The 23,360-nt window shown below is 37.2% G+C and overlaps 1 protein-coding gene across 1 annotated transcript; it reads right to left on the reverse strand.

Moving 5' to 3' along the window:
* Window positions 1-11: 11 nt before the first annotated feature.
* LOC145677474 (zinc finger MYM-type protein 1-like) lies at window positions 12-1,289 on the reverse strand. The gene has a single exon (XM_081747949.1). It carries the CDS (start codon window positions 1,287-1,289, stop codon window positions 12-14), a length of 1,278 nt encoding a protein of 425 aa, XP_081604075.1.
* Between the last annotated feature and the right edge of the window lie 22,071 nt (window positions 1,290-23,360).

A 23,360-nucleotide genomic window follows, 5' to 3' on the forward strand; every position in this document is an offset into this window, starting at 1 on the left:
CTCCACCTTCTTTATATAAGTGCTCTAACGTCATCATTATTGATCCATAACATTATTTTAATGGTTTGAATGGTTTTGTGATGACTGAGCCAACGTACATTCATGGGTTCTGGAATTTTCAAAGTAGGGTCCTGTAACATTTCTTGAACATCGTGAAGAGCAGCTTCTCTTTTCGGAGATTGGCGGAATATCTTGCAAATGTCCCTCACAACGTAAAAAAATCTTTTTACACATGGAAACAAATTTTTTGCACTTTTTACTGAAAGGGCCAAAACATGCGCTCTACAATGTATGTACGGGACATTTCTCTTTGCCTTTTCTGAAATTCTCTTCTGCACCCCAGAAACACTACCAGAGAAATTAGAACCCCCATCGAATCCACATGCTACAAGATTATCAAATGATAAATTTCGTTTGGTTATTTCATTTTCAATACAATTTGTAATAGTTTCGGCGGTAGTGTCCTGAAGCGTAGTTATGCATAGAAATCTCTCCCTCACTACGCAGCTGTCAGTAACATATCTTACACAGACAGAAAGCTCTGACTTATTCGCTGTGTTAGTCGATTCGTCAGCCATTAACGCAAAAGGTTTATCTTTAAGTTCAGCAGCGAACTCCTCATCTAACACTTCTCCCATGCACTCCAACATCTCACAAGCTGTGTCTTTGCTGCAGTATGTTGCACGCTCACTCTTTATCTGAAGCCAGTCGTTTAAACTTTGAATACACGGAGCCATCAGATTTCTTACAATATGTTCATATTTACTCGTATGAGCCACTTCTTCTTTCACAAGAAAATATAAACTGCGCAAGAGAATTTTTAGAACCTGTTTGTTTTCTTCGATTTCAATGCTGCTTTGTTGCTGTAAAATTGAATGAATAGGTTTATTTTCATGTAAAATTCGAAGATTTTCTTTCACCATCGCACTTTTGTGATATTCAGAGGAATCATGCTTGTGTAGTTTCCCTGTAGTACCAGTTGCTTTCCTGAAATTTGTGAACGGAACTGTAATGAATACGCCTTTAGTTTTCTGTGCTACATTTAAATCATTTTGATAATATCTTGAACACACACTACAAAATGGACCTCCCCGATTCTCGTCATAAACTAACCACTTGTATTTATCTGTCCAAGAAGTCATGAAACAATACTCAATGTTTCGATCTTCCCTGTACAGCAGAACATCCGGTGTTAAAAGAAGTTGAAGGAAGAGGGCCCTGTAGGTGAGATGAGGAAATAGTGGGACTGCCTTCTGGTACTCTTGAACTCTCTTCGAGCGATGACCCATGCTTAATTTTTTTTTTTTTTTTTTTGGTAAAGTACCTGCTTTTCGTTTTGTGCTCATCACTGTGATTTTCAATCTGTCACTTCAAGTAAAATAAATAAATAAATAAATAAATAAATAAATAAATAATAAAAAAGAACATCAAAAATGTAATTTGAAAGTTAGCTACAGCACGCAAAATCGAACAATCACGCAATAAACACTATTGCCTCTACCGTCTCCTCCCAGCGCACATTTTTCAGGTTTTACAAGAACAACAGAAAATTTAAGTTTTCTTGTGGAATTGTCAAACAGCCTGCATTCAAAGTTTTGAACTAAGCCACACAACACTTCACACGCTAACAGTACGTTGCAGTTATAGAACTGTCTCAAAATTGTCCACAGCGAAAGACGCCAGCCAAGTTCTGTCCGAACTCACTTCTCTCTCTTATAGTAATAAAATGCATTTAAAATAAATATAGAAAGATAAACATGCCTCTTTCCCTGCCTGTTTATCTTTCTATATTTATTTTAAATGCATTTCAGGCCTGGGGTTAGAGGAGGGATAAAGCGAACCGTCTATTCCAGCTACGAGCCGAATGCTAGGAAGAGGTAAGCTGCCTTTATAACCATGTTTTCCAAAATGTGTCGTTTGTTCTTATACCGTATGTACCTCACTCCCTCAGGAACCTTACGAGCCAAAAAGATAATTGAGAGAGGTTGGAAGTGTCCCTCCTGTGAACACCCTTAATGTTTACGGGAGTTCAGCTGAAAGGACAAAACCTGTTAGTGTTGTTTCTTTTTTCGAGTATAGAAATATATAGGTTTCTGAACATTCTTATATTCTTTGAGAATGCGCCGAGGGGGTAGCCTTCAAGTTCCGGGGGAGGGTAATACCCCCCGGCTCACCCCCTGAAAGAATCACTGGATGTCGGTACCAGCGTTATCACTCGCCCACTAGATGCTAATGGAAGGCACCACTTGCGTTATCACTTGCCTACCAATCTTTAATAGATATCGCTACCTTTGTTATCGTTTGCCTACCAAACGCTAATATAAGTCACTACCTGCGTTATCACTTGCTTACTAGACGCTAATAGATGTTATCACCTGCGTTATCACTTGCCTACCGGAAAGTAATAGAAGTCGTACCTAAGTTACCACTTGCCTGCCGGATGCTATTAGATCTCGCTACCTGTGTTATCGCTTGCCTACCGGATGCTAGTAGATGTCATTACCTGCGTTATCACTTGCCTACCGGACGCTAATAGAAGTCACTACGTAAGTTATCGCTTGCCTACTGGACGTTAATAGATGTCACTACCTGTATTATCACTTGCCTACCGGGCACTAATACATGTCGTTACCTGGGTTATCACTTGCCTATTGAACACTTATAGATATCCCACTTGCCCACTTGCGTTAACATTTGCCTTCCGAACAGTAATAGATGTCGTTACCTACATTATCACTTTCCTACTGGACATTAATAGATGTCGCTACCTGCGTTATCAATTGTTCACGGGACATTAATAGAAGTCGCTACCTGCGTTACCGTTTGCCTACCGAACGCTAACGTGCAAGCAATTCGCGAACTTAAAACTATTGTAACGATTTAATTGCAGTTTAAAAACTGCACTGTTTGAAAATAAAAACAGGGCCATATTTCGATTTAAGCGTTAATACTTTTATTCGTTCGTTAAGTTCGTACCTCATTCTCTTCAGAATAGAACAGCCTTTCAAACTGAATCATTCATATTTCCCTATCATGTCCCTGAGGTGGAATATTGTGAGAGAAATCGGGACTTCTTCTGAATTTTTTTTTCAAATTTTGAACCTCTCTGGACCTTTCCTGTGTGAACGCACAGATCTCAAAATCAACTTTAAAAAATAGTAAGGGTGTACTTAATGTGTGTACAAAATTTCAAGCTTCTATCTTGAATAGTAAGAGCGGGGAAAATATTTACCAATGAGACCCACGATGCCCCACGATGTAAAAGACCCATATGTAATATAAAAATTTCCTGAGACATCGCTATTTATCCTAGGGCCATAAACACAACTTGTAAATCCAAAACTGTTGAATGATTGAATATATATTCCATATGTCGTTTGGAACCATTTGTTCGTACTTCTTAACAGAAAAAAAAAAGAAGTAATCAAAACATTGTCCAATAGCATCTGATGCTCCTGTATATTTTGCCTATCTCACCATCTCCTCGTTTTATTTCTAATTTGTATTGACGATTGGCCTGGATTTTCTATGTAGGTAAAACATTCAATAAACGAACGTGCTGATTGCTATCACCAGCCAGCTTGCTTTGCAATTCTTTTCACGCATTTTTGAAGCCAATCACAGAAGCTCTTTGGATCATTTTTTCTTTCTTTCTTTTCCTGATGACCTGTCAGATTTCCTTTACTATAATTGCCAATGTGTCCGTTTGCCAATCGCTGCAAATACATATACGGATGAGTTGTATTAGCACATGACTTGCGACTCGATAAATGCTTCCGTTATTCACACTCTGCCTAGACATGAATACGAATTGTCCCATTAATGCGTAGTTATCTCTATATAAGGCTCCCAAATATAAATATTATCAGTATGCGAGAAAACTAGAACGATTGACTCCGCAAAAGGGAACTTGTCTGGACATATTCGACTTCTGGTAATGGTCATTCTGGATTAAAGTTATATATGTGCTCAATGGTTAGGTCCTTCTTTTCATACACTTGGTTTTTGCAAGGGCGCCGATCCTGGGAGACCGAGGGGCCCGCCCCCCCCAAAGCTCATGTGGGCCCCCTATTGTATTTGTGAACATACAATATTTGGCATAATTTGAGTGCAATTTGTCTTAAAATCTTCATATATATATATAATATATATATATATATATATATATATATATACTTTCTGCATTTGAATGCCTTCCCCCCCGAAATTTACAGAGAAATCGGCGCCCTTGGGTCTTTGGTTCGACTCTGGGGGCCATGGTGGCTCACTCAGTGGTAGAGCGATTACCTCTAGTGCGTAAGGACCCTGGTTTGATTCCCGGTCAAGTAAGTTTGTGATGGACAACATTGTGCCCGTGGGTTTTCTCGGCGTTTTCCCGGTTCCTCCCGCTTTCTCATTCCATTATTTCTTCCATCATCATCTACTTAGTTTAGTCATCGTCTCCGTTACCATAAAGGTCATAATCGCGGGAATTTAAAATCAAATATTTCAAATAAAGATTTGGATCGTCTCTTCGAGGAAGTACAAACTTTTCGATATTGACTTTGAATCGCGTTTCACCTGACGAGTTTGTTAAATTTAGAGATTTCGAACTGGGTGCTGATGTGATTAGTTCACATTCCTTAAATGAAAGTATTGATGGACTGTAGAACCAATTTCTTTACGTTACAAAATAAGTAATCTACACGTGCTTCTCGTGGGATGGCAGTTTATGGACGAACAGAGGTAAAATATTTATCTTTGAAGGAGGTACAAATGTGATTATGGAGCCAGTGGTGATTTCAGGTTTCCACTGGACCGGAAGGATTTCTTCGATTAAACAGGGTGTGAAAGGAGTGCTGCGAAAACGCAGGTTGAGCCTGATCAGAGAAATACCCTGCGTGGGGAAATTTCATAACTCCAGAGGAATTTCCGCTCTGATCCACCTTCTAAAATCATCACTGACTATGTAACCTCTCGTAAACTTTGGAGATGAACGAGCTTTGAGAGAATTTAATTGTAGAAAGACCTTTGTTACATTTTGGCAATCTCCACAAATACCTAGAGTATCACTTACTTGGAAAATGGCCTAGCATGAGTTAGTAGTAATGTCCGAGATACTATTAGTAACATAGGAAAACAGACTATGGGCATACCAGCAAAAGAGAAATCCAATAAACCTGTAGTGGTAAAAGGTGCATAAACACATACTTCCAATCAAGGGGCTACTAATGAGAGAATATCCCTCCTTCCTCAATATATTGGTTCCCTACCACAAGAATTATACAAACTTCAATGGATATCTTAAGGGGGGAAATATGAATAATTCTCACTTCAATGAGAAACCTTATGGAGAAAATTTTGAATTAAAGGTTCAATGAAATAACTGACGGGGAAAAGTTTGGATTAAAGGTTGGAGGGAAAAGTTTGGATTAACCCTCGCGCTACCAACGGGGGGTACTATGTGCCCATTACGGCATGTCTTTTGTAATTACCCTTCTAATCGTTTACGCTCCTGCCTTCGATGCTAGCGGTCCCGGGTTCAATTCCTTGTAGGGCACTGTCGAAAAACTGTAAAAAGCTTCATTTAGGCCAGCCATCCTGAAAGAGGTTTTCCTGGGTTCTCCTCATTCACACCACGGAAATACCGGGGCGGTACCTAACTTATAGGTCCCAAGCCGCTTCCTTCCTTCCCCACTCCTTTCCTCCTTCTCTTTCCCCAGATAGTGTGATCGCCGAGGGACATCATCCTTCATACATGCCGGGCTAAATGGCCATTGATGCCGAAAGAACATAAATCTAAATCCTAAAATCATTCTTCTAATCGTTTCTTTAAGATTGTAAAAAAAAAAAAAAAAAAAAAAAAATTACTCAACATATTTAGCTAAAGTGTATACCTTATGGTGGTGCAAATTGAACGTTACACAGAGCACGAAGACATTGATATGGCATAAAAATATATGTTAAACCTGTCCGTAATAGGGCACACACACATGTCGTAATGATACTAAACACACTGCCAACAACGTGAATAATATTGTCACTAAACACACTGCAAGTAGACGCTAGAAATATTAATTTTAGTGGAAATAATGCTAGTTTACTCACTAGACAACATTTAAAAGGTGCTAAATTTCTATTCTAACAATGATAAATGAACCAATTGTTTTTGATAAAAATATTCTTAAAAATTTCTAGATCAAGCGACAAAGTGCTACATTCGTAACACTGATAACAAGAGACAAACGACAACCGCCTCACGTTTCCGCACATGTGTATAAATTTTTGACGTATAATTGTATCATCTCAAACATTGCCTCAGTGATCAAAACATAACGTGCTAATCCGTCAAACCTAATGAAAACAAGGCAGATCACTTTGACATGCTATAGTTGCTCACATATTTTATTTCATAGCGGACATATTCGTAATGTCAAAAAATCGACATATTTCCTTATGTCCACCATTAGAAGGCAATTCATTTGTACACACCAAAGTATGTCCAAATTTGAAGACTTGCATTTTTGTGTCGTTTTGAGTCGTTTCGGGCTCTGTGTGTAGTGTGCCTCCTAATTTGTTATATAAATAGGTGGGTATAAAGTACTCCCCTCTCCCGTTGGTAGAAGATGTGACTGACATTTAGAAGTATCACTCCTAGGTGGCAGTATAATAAATAGCTATTATTCACATCCCATGTACTGTTCACTTCAGTCACTGCAGATTTTTGTGATAGTTTCTAATCTGTTTCTTTTACGAGATATCAACAGGTGGGTACAAAATGGAACCACTTGATAGTCCGTTTTACATAAAATGCCTAGGTAGTGAGATGGTTAAGGGGGCAATGAGATACCTTATAGAAATAAAAATGAATTAAAGCTTCGATAAGATACGTTACGGGAAAAAGTTTGGATTAAACCTTCAATGAGACACCTTACGGGAAAAAAAAATTGAATTATAGGCTCAATGGGATATCTTATGCGAAAAAGGTTGGATTAAGGAGTCAGATTAAAGAGTCAATGAGATATCTTAAGGGAGAAGGTTTAAATTAAAGAATCAATGAAATATCTTAGGGGGGAGTTTTAGATTAAAAAGTCAATGAGATATCTTAAGGGGGAAGATTTACATTAAAGAGTCAATGAAATATCTTAAGGAAGAAGGTTTAGATTAAAGAGTCAATGAGGTATCTTAAGGGGAAGGTTTAGATTAAAGAGTCAATGAGATATCTTAAGGGGGAAGGTTTAGATTAAAGATCAATGGGATATCTTAAGGAAGAAGGTTTACATTAAAGAGTCAATGAGATATCTTAAGGGGAAGGTTTAGATTAAAGAGTCAATGAAATATCTTAAGGGGAAAGGTTTAGATTAAAGATCAATGGGATATCTTAAGGAAGAAGGTTTAGATTAAAGAGTCAATGAGATATCTTAAGGGGGAAGGTTTAGATTAAAGAGTCAATGAGATATCTTAAGGGGGAAGGTTTAGATTAAAGAGTCAATGAGGTACCATAGGGGAAATTTTTTAACTTAAAAGGTTCAATGAGATAACTTACGCGGAAAAATTTGGTTCAAGAGTCAGTGAGGTACCTTTGGGGAAAAATATTGAATTAAAGATTCACTGAAGTGTCTTTACGGGGAAAGCTTCGAATTAAAGGTTGAAAGATATGCTTAACCCTTTTAAACTATATCACCTATTTTTAGGTGATAGGGTAGAATCTTCATTATTCGATTTTAAAAGTGCCAATAAAGCTGTTTACTTCGCTTTTTTACTTTTTCAAGCCTGGAGGCATTGTAAAACAGATTTAGTATGCTTTTACGTCTTTCTGCGTCGGGTGAGATATAGGGTGTTATGATGTCATAACTTTTAAAAAATATTTTTGTTATGCCTCTTTATTATTTTTTGGTGGGCTTACTTTTGCACCTAGAAGACTGAAATTTTGCACACACATTCAGTATACCCCTTAGTATTTTTCAGATCTCTGCGTTAAAACAGGGGACCCAGAGGGGCAAAAAGGTATTTTAGAAAAGGGATATTTCTTTACAAAATTCCTCTTTTCACCGATTTCCCGCCTGGGATACATGATAGAGACGTGTGAATAGTACCGCTTGAAAGTCTGTTCTATTCTGAAGAGAATGTTGTACAAACCATGATCCTAGGATAAATAGGGATGTCTCAGGAAAGTTTTACCTGAGATCCTGCTTTATACGGAAATCTGGGGTATTATGGAGATATTATTTTTGGCAGACTTATTTTGACATCTAGAAGATTGAAACTTTCACATACATTCAGTGCAACCTTTAGTATTTTTCAGATTTGTTTCAGATCTCTTCGTTAAAATGGAGGGAGTCCAGAGGGGCAAAAAGTTTTTAAAAAAAGGATATATTTAACAAAAAATCCCCCTTTTCGCGATTTTCCCGACTTAGGTACATGATGGAAACTTGTGAATAGTACCGTACCGTTTGAAAGTCTGTTCTATTCTGAAGAGAATAATGTACAAACCATGACTCTAGGATAAATAGGGATGTCTCAACAATCTTTTATATTACATTAGGGCCATCTGGGGCATTGTGGGGATGTTCTTAGCTTATTGGTAAATATTTTTCCTCGTCCTTACTATTCAAGATAGAACCTTAAAATTTTGTACACACACTTAGTACACCCTTTAGTATTTTTCAATTGATTTTGAGATTTGTGCGTTAACATAGGAGGTGTCCAGAAGGGCTCAAAATTTGAAAAAAAATCCCGAATTCCCTCAAAATTTCTCCTTCTAGACTTGATGACCCTAACATTATTTGATAAACGGTATAAACTATACAGTTCCTCGTTATGAAGTTTCCGCCATTTTCCATTCCCGTCCCGGTCCGAATATTCGTCTCAGGATTTTATTCTCAAATACTTTCAGTCTACGTTCTCCATTCAGAGTAAGCGACCATGTTTCGCAACCATACAACACAACAGGCATGATTATCGTTTTATAGGATTGCAAAAATATTTATATAATTGGCGCTTTTCCTATGTATAACATAACAAACAAATAAATAATTTTATTTAAACTATCCATAATATATTTATAACACATCTAAGTTTTCGGATGTACAATGAGCTTCACATAGTTAAACTTTTCGTTTTCATATGAAATTTAAAAAAAAACAGCTACACAAACATGTGATTTCACTTGAGTGCTTTGTTATACATATGTGTCCTCTAGTATCTGTGTATATGTGTGTGTTTAACAGTACGTTTACTGTGAGAATTTGAACTACTGACATTCTGTCATAATGATCTACTTCTGATGCGATCTTCTTCTTCTCGTCTTAACTGACGAAGCTGTAAGAGAAACAAAGAAAAAAAAACTGAACACGTGTCTGGTTTCTTTCTCTTTTGTATCTTCTCGTTGTTCCTTCCTGTAATTAAATTTCCAAAGGACGTAGACATAGCGGTAAAAAGCAGACTGTATGACTCCTTTTACCTCACGTGTGTATATGAACATATCGTCTGAGGCTATAGAAAGGGTGCTCGCAGGAAACAGAGAAGAAGATTATATAGAAAAAAACTGTCGCCCAACTGTCTACACAAAAGACATTTCACCAAAGATACGATAAGCTATATACGCAGATTTATCCCATTTATAAGCGGAAACGTCTTAGTGTATCACGTGCTAATTTTTAATAGTAAATAGTCATGTTAATATATATCATTACCTGTACTATCGCTTGGCTCGCTGATGCTAACAGACGTCGCTAGCGTGCAGGCGGCTTACCGATTTAAATCTATTGTGACTAGTGTGCAGGTAGCTTGCCGATTTAAACCTATTGGGAATAGCGTGCAAACACCTTGCCGGTTTAAACCTATTGTAATTGAGACTAGCGTACAGGCAGCTTGCCAATTTAAACCTATTGTAACTAGGGTGCAGGCAGCTTGCCGGTTTAAACCTATTGTGACTAGCATGTATTCTGCTTGCCGATATAAACCTATAGGGAATAGCGTGCAGACACAATATTGGGACTAGCGTGCATGCAGCTTACCAATTTAAAACTATTGTAACTAGGGTGCAGGCAGCTTGCCGGTTTAAACCTATTGGGACTAGCGTGTGGGCAGCTTGCCGAATTAAACCTATTGTGACGAATTAATTGTATCTTCAAAAAACTGCATTGTTTCAATTTGATTGCTTAAAAATGCAACAAAGGCTGTAAGCATATGTAGATTTGAACAAAGACACTTGCGTAATTTTCTATAGTAATATACTGTGATGATTTACGACATTGCAACCCTAAATTGTATTGTTTCAATTTATGTGTGTTACTGTTTTTTATTAAGGCAAGGACCGTAACTTTATTTTACAAGATTTGAGTATTAATATTTTTGTAACCGTATGTTGATTGATGGACAAACTCTATAATTAAATAAATTGTGTATAGATAAATACATTTGTTAAATGTAAATGACTAAAACTTATTAACCAGGATTTTTAACTGGTGTTTACAGTGGGCCGAGACAGGGACGCAACAACTAAAGATATACCACATTGACTTGACACCTAGTCTTCCTTTCCGAGCGCTGCTATCGGCTGAAGGAATTCCACTCCCTTTCACTAAGGATCTCTCGCTTAGCAACAGCTGAACCCTTATTGGATCAACGCGTGGGTGTGTCGAGGGTGTGAGCTTTAGTTCGCATTTTTGCCACGGCTCAAGACATTTTGACAGCACTATAGCATTATTCATGTAAAAAGTAAGGACAAAAGTTCATCTTCCAATCCGCAGAGTTAAATTTAATTTCTTAAGAGTCTTCATCCCGGCGAAATGAAAATACCGCTAATTTTACAGTAATTATGTCATATCTTCAAATAGATAAAAGATAATTGAAATATGGAACAAGAGCGCCCTAGACAATATTATTTTGCGTGAGGTACCGTTATCACAAGTCACCTAGTGGCTTTCCGTTTTCAGCTGTTTAGAAACACGAAAATAAATGCCGATTTTCAAAATGGCTCGAAATCGAAAGCAGATAAGTGAGTCGTGATAACGGTTTCTCATGCAAAATATTATTGTCTAGGGCGCTCTTGTTCCACATTTCGATTATCTTTTATCTATTTGAAGATATCACATAATTACTGTAAAATTAGCGGTATTTTAATTTCGCCGGGATGAAGACTCTTAATTACAGTACTGAGAAAATACAGTGAACTGCTAATAGAGAACTTCGAGAATTTGTCTTAAGATAATTCATATGCATTGGTGGTTATCCCAGAAGGTCCATAACCATCATCATCATCGTATTATAAACTACTAAAATACTGAATTTAATAATAAATTTTATTATGTATTTTACTAATCCTATTTTCTATGTCTAGCAATTTTCCTAGCCTTCATTCGACCTCGACCTCAAAGGGAATTATCGAGCTTATTTCTCTCGGTCTCACACTAAAAATGAATTGCTGCCATCACTCTCACTTACCCATGTACTCATAAAGTATATTGTCGCCGTCACCCTCACTTGCCCTCGCCATCAAAATATTTTCTTGTCCTCGCCCTCATTGGCCATCGACTTAAAATATTTTCTTTCCCACCCTCACTTGCCTTCGCCATCAAAATATGTTCTCACCCTTAGTCGTCATGGAACTCAAAATATTCTCTCGCCGTCACCCGCCCTTGCCCTTGCCATCAAAATATTTTCTTAACCTCACCTTCACTTGACATCGAACTCAAAATATTTTCTCACCCTCGCCCTCACTTGCCCTTGCCACCAAAATATTTGTGTGGCTTCACTCTCGCCGCCATCTAACTCAAAATATTTTCTCGTCCGTACCCTCACTTGCCCTCGCCATTAAAATATTTTCTTGCCCTCACCCTCACTCGCCATCGACTCAAAATATTTTATCGCTCTCAACCTTACTTGCCCTCACCATCAAATTATTTTTTCGCCCTCAATCTCACTTGCAATCGACCTCAAAATATTTTTTTGCCCACACCCTCACTCATCCTCGCTCTCACATTCAAAATACTTTCTCGCTCTCACTCTCATTTACTAAGATGAGGAAGAGTGAGGGTGGGAGCAGCCCTCATGACGGCAAAATCAGTGAGGACGCTAATCTTAGGTTTGTATTGTCCTCCTCACCTGACTGATATACTGAGAATAGTTTCGCCCATGAGACGAGAGTAGGCGAGACGACACAAGAAAGGGTCTTCCAATAGAAAAGAATACACTTTCGGAGGCGAGAAAGTACTTTAATGACACTTTTTTGAGGCGTGACTATTTCAAATCACATTTCGTGGGCAATATTAGCTGAGAGTATAAACCCAATAATAAGTAATACTGTACAACCACGGTGTGCCTAGATTTGGCCACTTAAATATGTCAATATGTTTACAAAAACACTAGCATACAAAAGCTCTACAGAAAGAACCGAAAATTTAGATGCGAAAGGAATGGAAAAGAAGCCGATGCGGTGGTACGATAGACCAGAGATACTCAACTTCTTCCAATGACGTACGGCCATACTTGATATACTGAATTTTAATGTACCAACAATCAAAGTTATTCTAGGAAAAGTATTATTTCGTTTTTCTAGAGACAAAATTACACACCTATTGATTTATTGTGTATTTACATGTAACTAAATGTTTACCCGACTACGGCGGAGCCGAAAGTAAGGCATTGTGTTTCGCATGTTCGTACGTATTCATGATCGTTAGTTCCACTGTGAAGCTCAAACACATGAAGAGATTTCAATAAACTGTACGTACTTTCACAGATTACGTACTTTAAACATTTAGAAAAACAAAAGACATGAGAAAATTAAGAAACTACTCACAAAATATGCACCTAAATTACACTAAGAGTTATTTATGCATATATAATTGATTTTTATGAGTGTGCGGATAACTAACCTTTCGGATAAACGACGTTCTACTGTATTATAGATATTACCTCTTTTTTAGATGCGGAATTTTCTAAAATCATTGGAGAAGTCATAACATATACTCTATTTGTAATAAAGAAAAAATGAAATCTTTAGTTTTACGTCCCACGTTTGTACTGGTTAGGCTAAAGGAAACGGTGATGATGAGAAATGAATGGGATGGTGGAATGAAGAAAGTGGGAGGAAACGGGAGAACCCCGAGAAAACCCACGAGCACGGTGTTTGCCCACCACAAAGTCCACACGGCGCGAGCTGGGATCGAACCAGGGACCTCAAGCACCGGAGGTGAACGTTCTACCACTGAAGTTTGATTTGCTTATTTTGAAGATCGCGTTAGGTGCTCTGGTTTTGGCATGAACGTTTAACCGCACCCTTATCCATTAGAACACATTTTAATGATAGTGACATGATCGAAAAAATCTTACCTTAGCCAAATGCTACCTACAATCAAAAATGTATTTGAAACGGAGATATAGTGTGGATTTGTATAGTGAACAAACAACTAACAAATATTCTGTTTATATATCAGATTAAAAAAGAAACAATCTTTTCAAACACATAAAAAAATAAACGTACAAATTATCACATCCACTGCTATAAGTGTTATGATGGACTATATAATTCTTCATCCTTTATTTACGTTTTTCAAATTTGAAGGTGATAAACGTTTAGTAAAGCAAGATTTCTTTGATACTACGTTTTCTTAAACCAATTCAAGAAGCTCACATATTCACACACACAAAACCATGTTATATCACTTCGATCTCTCACGCAACTTCAAAATTCGCACACTCATTATCATGCATGCATTAGCTAAAGTCACGTCATGTTTTCCAAACATCTTAAACACGATGGTCTTCTCGAAATTTATGTGTTGCTTCGTACCGATTCGTAACTTTTTTTTTTTTTTTTTTTTTTTTTGCATAACAAGTTCTGTAGTCCTTATTAACAGCTATGCTTTATTTACCTAGTTGAGCTCAAATGTAATCCAATGCTTGGAAATATGCTTTTGGTTTGATTCTCAGTTGGTACTATAAGGCTTTTGGCATTTACTTAGCATCATAATTTGTTTAAAGAATGTTTTTTTATCAAGTGACGGTGAAAATCTTGTTGGGGAGTACTAAAGAGAGTTGAAATGAAACAGAAGAATTGAAAAGTCATTAAGAGGTCCCATTAAGGCGAAATTAAAATACCGCTAATTTTACAGTAATTATGTGATATCTTCAAATAGATAAAAGATAATCGAAAAGTGGAACAAGAGCTCACTAGACAATATTATTTTACATGAGATACCGTTATCACGACTCAATTATCTGCTTTCAGTTTCCAGCCATTTAGAAAATCGGCATTTATTTTTGATTTTCTAAATGGTTGCAAACGAAAAGCTACTAGGTGACTCGTGGTAACGGTACCTCATGCAAAATAATATTGTCTAGTGCGCTCTTGTTCCATATTTCGATTATCTTTTATCTATTTGAAGATACCACATAATTTCTGTAAGATTAGCGCAGTAATTAGGCCTCTTAAAAACTTTGACATGAACCTACAAATAAAAGTTGTAAATTAAATAGGAAATAACGGAGGAAAGTAAAGTTTGATAAGGAACTTTTATCAAATTTATTCAATATAGGTATATTTGGAGGAAAAGTGAAGAACGACTTTAGGACGTTTAGGGACAATACTATTTTGGCAGGAAGTAGAAGAGTTCAATGAGGAATGGTTTGACTTGAGACGATAGTATTTCGGTGAGAGATAGAAGGATTAAGGGAAGAAAGATTTAAAGGGATGATAGTATTTTGGCATAAGCTAGAAGTATTAAGAGAAGGGCGGCTCGATTAGGGACGATAGTATTTCGCTGGCATGTAGAAGGGTTGAGTAAAGAGCAGTTTGCTCAGGGACAATACTATTTTGGCAGGAAATATAAGGGTTGAATGAGGAACGATTTGGCTTGAGACCATGGTATTTTGGTTTAGAGAAAAATAGAAGGGTTGAGAGAAGAACGGTTTGTGGACGATAGTATTTCGGCAGGAGGTAGAAGAGCTAAAGGAAGGACGGTTAGTCTAGGTACGATACGATATTTCAGCAGGAGGTAGAAGAGTTAAAGGAAGGAAGGTTAGTCTAGGTACGATATTTCGGAAGGAGGTAGAAGAGTTAAAGGAAGGAAGGTTAGTCTAGGTACGATATTTCGGAAGGAGGTAGAGGAGTTAAAGGAAGGAAGGTTAGTCTAGGTACGATATTTCGGAAGGAGGTAGAGGAGTTAAAGGAAGGAAGGTTAGTCTAGGTACGATATTTCGGAAGGAGGTAGAGGAGTTAAAGGAAGGAAGGTTAGTCTAGGTACGATATTTCGGAAGGAGGTAGAAGAGTTAAAGGAAGGAAGGTTAGTCTAGGTACGATATTTCGGAAGGAGGTAGAGGAGTTAAAGGAAGGACGGTTAGTCTAGGTACGATATTTCGGAAGGAGGTAGAAAAGTTAAATCAAGAACGGTTAGTCTAGGTACGATACTTCGGAAGGAGGTAGAAGAGTTAAGGGAAGGACGGTGGAATGTAGAAGTGTTGAATGAAGAGCAATTTTTCCCGGGATGATACTATCTCAGCAGGAAATATAATGGTTGAGTGAAGAGAAATTTGCTTAGGAGCGATAATAGACTGTTAAAAATAGTTTCTTAAATCTGAGAAATCGTTTCTTATCTGTTCACCGAGAGTATCTTTTCTTAGAAATAACAGCTTGAAATTCTCATTAATGAGAAATGAAGAAAAGTAGATGAGGTTGTATAAAGTGAAACGAGAAAATATACTGTTACTTTCCTTATGAATAAGAATTGCCAAATCTCATTTCTAAGAGTATTCACCTCTGGTGCTTGGGGTCCCGGGTTCGATCCCAGCCCTCGCCAAGTGGACTTTGTGGTGGACAAACACCGTGTGCGTGGGTTTTCTCGGGGTTCTCTCGTTTCCTCACACTTTCTTTATTCCACCATTTCATTCATTACTCATCATCACCGTCTCCTTTAGCCTAACCGGCGTAATCGTGAGACGTAAAACTCAAAGATTCATTTCATTTTTTTTTTTTTTTTTTTTTTTGTCTGGAAATATTAAAAGGTTGAAAACCGTTCCTGTAAATGTCATTGAATATCCCATTACAGTAGGACGTCGATAATCCGAAAGTCAAAAATCCGAACGCGGTCCTTAGATGCCTTTTATATTTTGTCTTAGCACTAGCGATAAACAAACAATAGGGTTGTCCGTCGGCGTTGTATAAAGTCAGTGTTCATATGTAATTGTTTGTCATATATATTTTTATTCTTATTTTCCCTTAGACCTATAAAGTTAAGTTTTAAGTGTGAGTTACAAGAACAGTGTGATTTAGTGTACGAGCAGGTTCTTCAGAAACATTAAATGTAAGTAGCCTTACGTACGGTATTGTAATTACTGTATGTACTGTATAACCACTGTATTCGATAAAAGAGCATACCGTACAGTATATTTAAGCCTAAATAGCATTTTCTTGGTCATTTTCGAAAATTCGAACAATTTAAAAATCTGAACTACCTGTGGTTCCAATTGGTTCGGATTTTCGACTTCCTAGTTCCTACTGTATATGGATATCCATGGATGTTCTATTTTCAATATTTGTGTAATTCTGCATTTAACTTATTGAAAGCAAATGTTGTCGTCAAGCCTCAATAAATAACATTTGAATAATTTTCGTTTTCGTTTTCCTAACATTTGTCCGTTACTTGAATAATTATTTTCTTCCATTATGACAACAGTTAGTACACATACATTTGTTGTTCGTAATATATAATCATCGTTGTAAAAAATAATTCGAGAAGTTATTCTTCATTCTATTAATTCTTCGAAAATTTTATTATGTCAATGATTGCCATTCGGCTAACTAACTCCTCATTCGAATAGTTATTTTCTTATTCTAATAGTTATTTGTTATTAGAATATATATTCTAAAATTTGTTATACGGATAAATTGCTTAAAAATGGTATCTTATTACCAGGGATAAAAGTGGATCCGAAAAGATAGGGGGATGCATGACTTCACGCCGTCCCCCGTGTTTATCTTTGCCCATTATAATATACATTTAAAAGTGGGGAACGACGTCTCCCAGCGTTCCCCCTCACTTTTAACCAAGGGCGGACCAAGGGCCGGACAACCCGGGGCGCCGCAGTCAGGAGGCGCCAAAACGAGCCTCAAACAGTAAAGTATATAACGTGTTTTCTACTGATTTTTTTCGGTTTACATTCTTGTAAAGTAGCGTCAATTGCATTATAATTTTCCATTCCACCATGAAGAAGAGAGTTTCATAGTATTAGGGGGCTGTGTCGACAAATGAAAACATGCCATGTAAAAGAAAGAAACAGTGTAGAGGTAGAGTTGGTATTGATTATAGTGTGCCATGTTCCTTGTAAACTTTTCCCAGAGAATGAATGTTATTTGCTTGCATAAGGTAGGTGCAGGTAAATACTCCATGTTAAGGGTGTTGTATATTTTATTTCTTTAAGTTTCATTAAACACAAAAAACAAGACATGTGCGTTGCAGGGTAGCCTTTTCCGCGTGTAGAAAAAATGTGGCAATGATGCGGCTCACTTCTATTTTGTGTCCAAGATAAAAGAAAAAAGTGTTACAAAGTGGCGTATTTACCAACACGTGCAGGTAATTACGCCAAGTCTAGGATACTACTAGAAACCTGTAATAAATCTTGCAACTGTTTACATCATCTGTACTATACGAAATCAAATATTATACACAACATGGCTGAAGCAAAAAATAAAATAACTAAAGTGCAAGATGAAGATAAAAAGATAAAATGTAAAGACTATAATCTCCAAAGTTGAAATGAAGTTCCAAACTGAAAAGTTTTACAGACGTGTTTAAATTATTAGACTCAACATTCAGTTTCTGAATATTTTACTGTTCTTACAATATTACGTGAGAAAACTCGTTCGAACAGTCCAAATTACTGCTTTGTGGGTCCTGTACGAAGCTCCACTCCGCCGTCATCATTGGATAGCATCCCATGAACCGATTCCAAAACAGCCGAAACCAACACTGCACCAGAGGAAGGTCCTCCTGTGTGTTTGGTAGACAGCTCGCGGCATCGTGCATCAGGAACTGCTACCAGCTTCTCAGAGCGTCAATGTAACTGTGTACTGCCAGCAGTTGAGCCGTGTTAAAGAAAAACTGAAAACTCTGGAGCCAGCACTTCTGAATCGCAAAAGTCTCCTCCTGTTACAAAACAACGCTAAGTCCCTCGTGGCTAGGATGACCCGGGAAACATTCTACGCCTCGGATGGGAAACAGTATTGCATCCGCCATACTCCCCGGACATTGCACCGTCCGATTATCACCTGTTCCATTCCTTGGACAATCACCTTAGAGGACGCCAATTCCTAGTAGAGGTGATAATGCACGTGATTCAATGCACGTGATACCTTCTTCGCTTCACGGTCCACCACGTTCTATCGCGATGGAATCCATGGCCTTTCTGAACATTGGCAGAAAATCGTCGATGCTGATGGGGACTATTTTTGATCTTTCATGTACGTCCTAGGTGACATATCGATATTCAAAGGTGGTGGGTGAAAAAGCGACAAAACTTTCTTGGTTAGCTTTATAAAGATGCCTATATCGTATATTTGAGTTTTAATTTTTCTTTTCGAAAAATGGGTTTAAAATACTAAAATTATTGTAATAAAATGTGAAATATAGATTAGGACTAGGAAGGGGCGCCAAAAAGGCACTTTCCTCGGGTGAAAATTTTGCCTTGGTCCGTCCCTGCTTTTACCCTTGCTTATTACTCGAATTCGAACTGTTGACTTTTTCGTTATTCTTTGTTCATTTTAAATAAATATTTTTTTTTCGATTCGAAATTCTAACAATTGTTTCGTATTCACAATTTTCTAAATTACTGTTTACGAATAATTATCCGAATTTTTTTTTAGTGTACTAATTACTAAATATTCAAATGCTTTGAATAATGCTTTGAATTTCGAATATATTTTTTAAATATTTTAATAATTACTATATATTCATTCTTTTTAATTTAATGGTTGAGATTTTCAAACAATTTATCATATGGAGATTTGGTAAATTTTGGTAGAATTAGGGTTTAACATCTTTTTTAGCACCTAGGCTGTATGAGATGTGAAGCTATAGTTCAAGATGGAATCTGACCCACCGTAATACGTTGAAATTTCAATAAATATATTTCCTGAATCGACAAACGTGTAACCTACGCAATCCTTCCTCGATTTGGACATTTTTTTTAAAAAAAAAGCTTCGTACCCGATAAGGTCTGATGATTCGGGTTCGATTTCCGGCGGGAGCTCATGTGGTTCGGATTCCACGTTAATTAGTATGTCCATGTCTCATATAGCCTCGCTGCTGAACGGGATGTCAAACTCAAAATCAACTCAAGGTCTGATGAAGATCACTCTGTGTGCTATCCAAACTTGTGAACCACGAGCTCACAAATGTCGAGCATTAGCACGTGTGAATACGAGCGCTATAAATAAATAGCGGGTTAGAGCCTGAGTCTGAGCCCTTAGCGAGCGCGAACTCAACATGATAAATGGACGCGAGATGAAGCTAACGCGAGTCTGATTATGAATAGGTGAACCTGAGTGAACCGTGAACCTCATTGAAATTAGTAAGCACGAGCCCCTTTCAGAATAGTGACCCCGATCACGCACGAGCCCGACTACAGAGTGGATATCTACTCAAGTGCGGCTCAAGACATTTTGACACCCTAAGCGAGAAATATTTCGGCGACTTCTGTCTCTCTCACATTATTTCCCCGCCGCCCTTGTGCCATCCTCACGTCAGGGTTTCCAATCTAATTTAGTGATGTTACCGCTTTTTCTGTTTGTTCGTTTGTTTAGGTAAAGGATCGCCCTCTACTAACCTTCTCAAGTTAAAATAAGTTAATGTCATTTCAGTTTCAAGTACGGAATGATTCTTGTTAACATACATGGCAGCTTGCTTTTACATCGGTTTTTGTAATAATTGCTCACCCTATTAATATTAAAAACTCCGCAAAGAAAAAAAAATCACTCTCCACGTTGCTCTTAAAATTTGTCACCCTAGGCGATTGCCTAGTTCACCTAGATGGACAAGTATGTTCTGTATCTACTGACATTTTAGGAAAAATATTCTAATCTTTTTCTTTCTTTTTTTCATTGAAAGTTCCCACCGTTACAGAGGATCTCTCTGAGAAATTTTCCCTTCACCGAGACGTAATAATAAAACCACAAAAAACAAAAGAAAAGGTCAAGTTTATGGCTCTCTTGATATGTGAGTATGGGAGAGTGTATCTGTTGTTATGGGAAGGTCTGTTGTGAGAATTGGCAGCGAGTGAATTGCAAGAGGCAAAGAGGAGAGAGAGACCTAATGCCCCACTGCGCTACTTGCAAGCTAGACTCACCTACACAGCTTCGATTGTACACATACACACACACACACACACACATGTACATATTAAAGGCGTGTTATGTGAAAAGAGGAGAAAGGTAATTATTCTAGACATTGGATTAATTTACTGAAGGAATTTCAAGTATCAAGAGCAGTGACTCCTTTCTCTTTACTGAAGATTTCTAAAATTATTTCTTCACAAACAGCTATGACAGTCCAGACGGCTTTTAAGAAGATATTGTGTAGGTAGGCCTCTGAATTCAGGTAACATTTGATTCTCGCCTTCAGCACGGGAGTCCTGGGTTGGATTCCCGGGCTAGCTTATGCGATTCGGGAATTAATCTGTGTGGGTCCATCGTATATTCTTAATGCTAAATAGTAAATCAGCCAATCAATTACCTCTGAATGCTGAGTGAACAACCAAACAATTACCTCTGAGTCGCGAGTCAACAGCCAATCAATTACCTTTGAGTGGTGGGTCTACCGCCAATCAATTATCGCTGAGTAGTGAGTCAACCGCCAATCAACTATCTTTGAGTTGTGAGTCAACCGCCAATCAATTACATCTGAATGTTGAATAGTCCAAACCGCCAATCAATTACCTCTGGGTAGTGAGTCAACCACCAATCAATTACCTCTGAGTAGTGAGTCAACCACCAATCAATTACCTTTGAGTAGTGAATCAGCTACCAATCCAATCAATTACCTCTGAGTGCTGAATCAACTGCCAATCAATTATCTCTGAGTTGTGAGTCAACCATCAATCAATTACCTCTGAGTGCTGAGTCAACTCGCCTCTGAGTTGTGAGTCAACCGCCAATCAATTACCTCTGAGAGCTGAGTCAACCGCGAAACCAATTACTACGCCCGCCAAAGACATGTACGCCGAATATTTGAAGTATCTCTAATCAAAATCCTCGTTGTTTATCTGAATTTGTTTTTCAGAGGCGCGAACAGCTTACACACATTAATGGAGAAGAAAATGTACAGACATTTTTATACAAAGGGTTTAAGAGAAAGAAATAAGAGCCCTCCCCGCAGGTCTAGTGGCTAGCAAATACGTCTTTCATGCATGAGGTCACGAGCTGGTCACTGAATAATTAGTATGGTATGGTAAGTTTTCGTTTAACATGTAGATTTTAGATATGTAATAACCTGACATTTAAAGAAAAATATAGCTATTAGTAACATTGTTGATCTGGTAGTATTGCGAAGTATGTCAAACGATGTCACCTGTCGATCTTTGCATCGTAAAAAGAAAAAATTCAGTATTTTATATCTATTAGTATTAAAGTTTATAGGTCGTTTCATTGTGAATGACTCATTCCGTACAATACAAATTCATTTTCAAATTAATAGCTAAACTTCAAAAAGAATTAATAAAATTACCGTCATTGATATTCCAGATCATTTCAAAGAAAGCAAAAATTAATGGACAAAAGAAAATAAAATATGGCATGGATTTTCAACACCCTTAAGGACCAAAATCTGCCACTGTTGAACACACACAGATATAATTCATTTGTTTGATTAATATCTGCGTATCTTTATAACAAAACTTCATTGTAAATTTTCAGGTGCGAATATGTTTGGGTTATAATATTTTTAAGTTTTTGTATCCTATTTCGGGATGCGTACAAGACACGAGTTGATGCTGTGTCATCTTAGACATTTGTGTTTCTATTGCAAGAATTCTGTCTAGTTTTGCAAATATATCTATTTCAATTGAAAGTGCTCTGTCTAGTCTTGGAAATGTATCTGTTTTTATTGCAAGAACTCTGTCTAGTCTTGGAAATGTATCTGTTTTTATTGCAAGAACTCTGTCTCGTTTCAGAAATGTATCTGTTTCAATGGGAAGAGTTCTGTCTCGTCTTGCAAATGTATCTCTTTCTATTGGAAGAACTCTGTCTAGTCTTGCAAATATATCTATTTCAATTGAAAGTGCTCTGTCTAGTCTTGGAAATGTATCTGTTTTTATTGCAAGAACTCTGTCTCATTTCGGAAATGTATCTGTTTCAATTGGAAAGTTATCTGTCTCGTCTTGCAAATGTATCTCTTTCTATTGGAAGAACTCTGTCTCGTCTTAGAAATATATTTATTTCTATTGAATGAGCTCTGTCTCGTCTTAGAAATGTATCTTTTTCTATTGGAAAACCTCTGTCTCATTTTGAAAATGTATCTGTTTCTATTGGAAGAACACTTTCTCGTTTTGGAAATGTATATGTTTGTATTAGAAAAGCTCAGTTTCATCTTGGAATGTATCTGTTTCTATTGATTGAGCTCTATCTCGTTTTGGAAATATATCTATTTCTATTGGAAAAGTTCTGCCTCGTTTTGCAAATGTACCTGTTTCTATTGGAAGAGCTCTGTCTCGTCTTAGAAATGTATCTGTTTCCAATGGAAGAGCACTATCTCGTCTTAGAAATGTATCTATTTCTATTGAATGAACTCTGCCTCGTCTTAGAAATGTATCTGTTTCTATTGAATGAGCTCTGTCTTATCTTAGAAATGTATGTGTTTCTATTGAATGAGCTCTGTCTCGTCTTAGAAATGTATGTGGTTCTATTAGAAGAGCACTATCTCGTCTTAGGAATGTATCTGTTTCTATTAGAAGAGTTGTGTGTCATTTTGGAAATGTATCTGTTTCTATTGGAAGGACTCGGCCTTTCTTGAAAGTGTATTTATATCTCTAGGAAGAGCTTTGTCTCGCCTTGAATTTCGTTACAAATGTTTTATTTCGTTTCGTGTTCAACCGTAAATACTCTCTCAGTGTAACTTTTACAGCACACTGTCAGATATATATAGTGAATTATTGAACGATAGTACAGTTAATTGGTTAAAAGTAATGCATAATGACAAATATATATGTGTTAATTAATTTGTAACGTTTCGTTATCACTTTTTTAAAGTGCAATTTTATTTGCATCCGAACACGAAAGGGCCGCAGAAGGTAGCACTTTCTCTGGGCTATGAGCATTCATTTATTGGTAGTTTCATTGGGAGATGAATAGGTGACCTACGAGTATCAGGATTTATTCCCCACATAGC

Source organism: Thermobia domestica, unplaced genomic scaffold (genome assembly GCF_964235325.1).
Source record: "Thermobia domestica unplaced genomic scaffold, izTheDome1.hap1.1 HAP1_SCAFFOLD_905, whole genome shotgun sequence".
Taxonomy (NCBI): Eukaryota; Metazoa; Arthropoda; class Insecta; order Zygentoma; family Lepismatidae; genus Thermobia; species Thermobia domestica.

Excerpts from the sequence above, each read along its gene's own strand:
- LOC145677474 (XM_081747949.1), bottom strand. The coding sequence starts at position 1,289 with ATGGGTCATCGCTCGAAGAGAGTTCAAGAGTACCAGAAGGCAGTCCCA.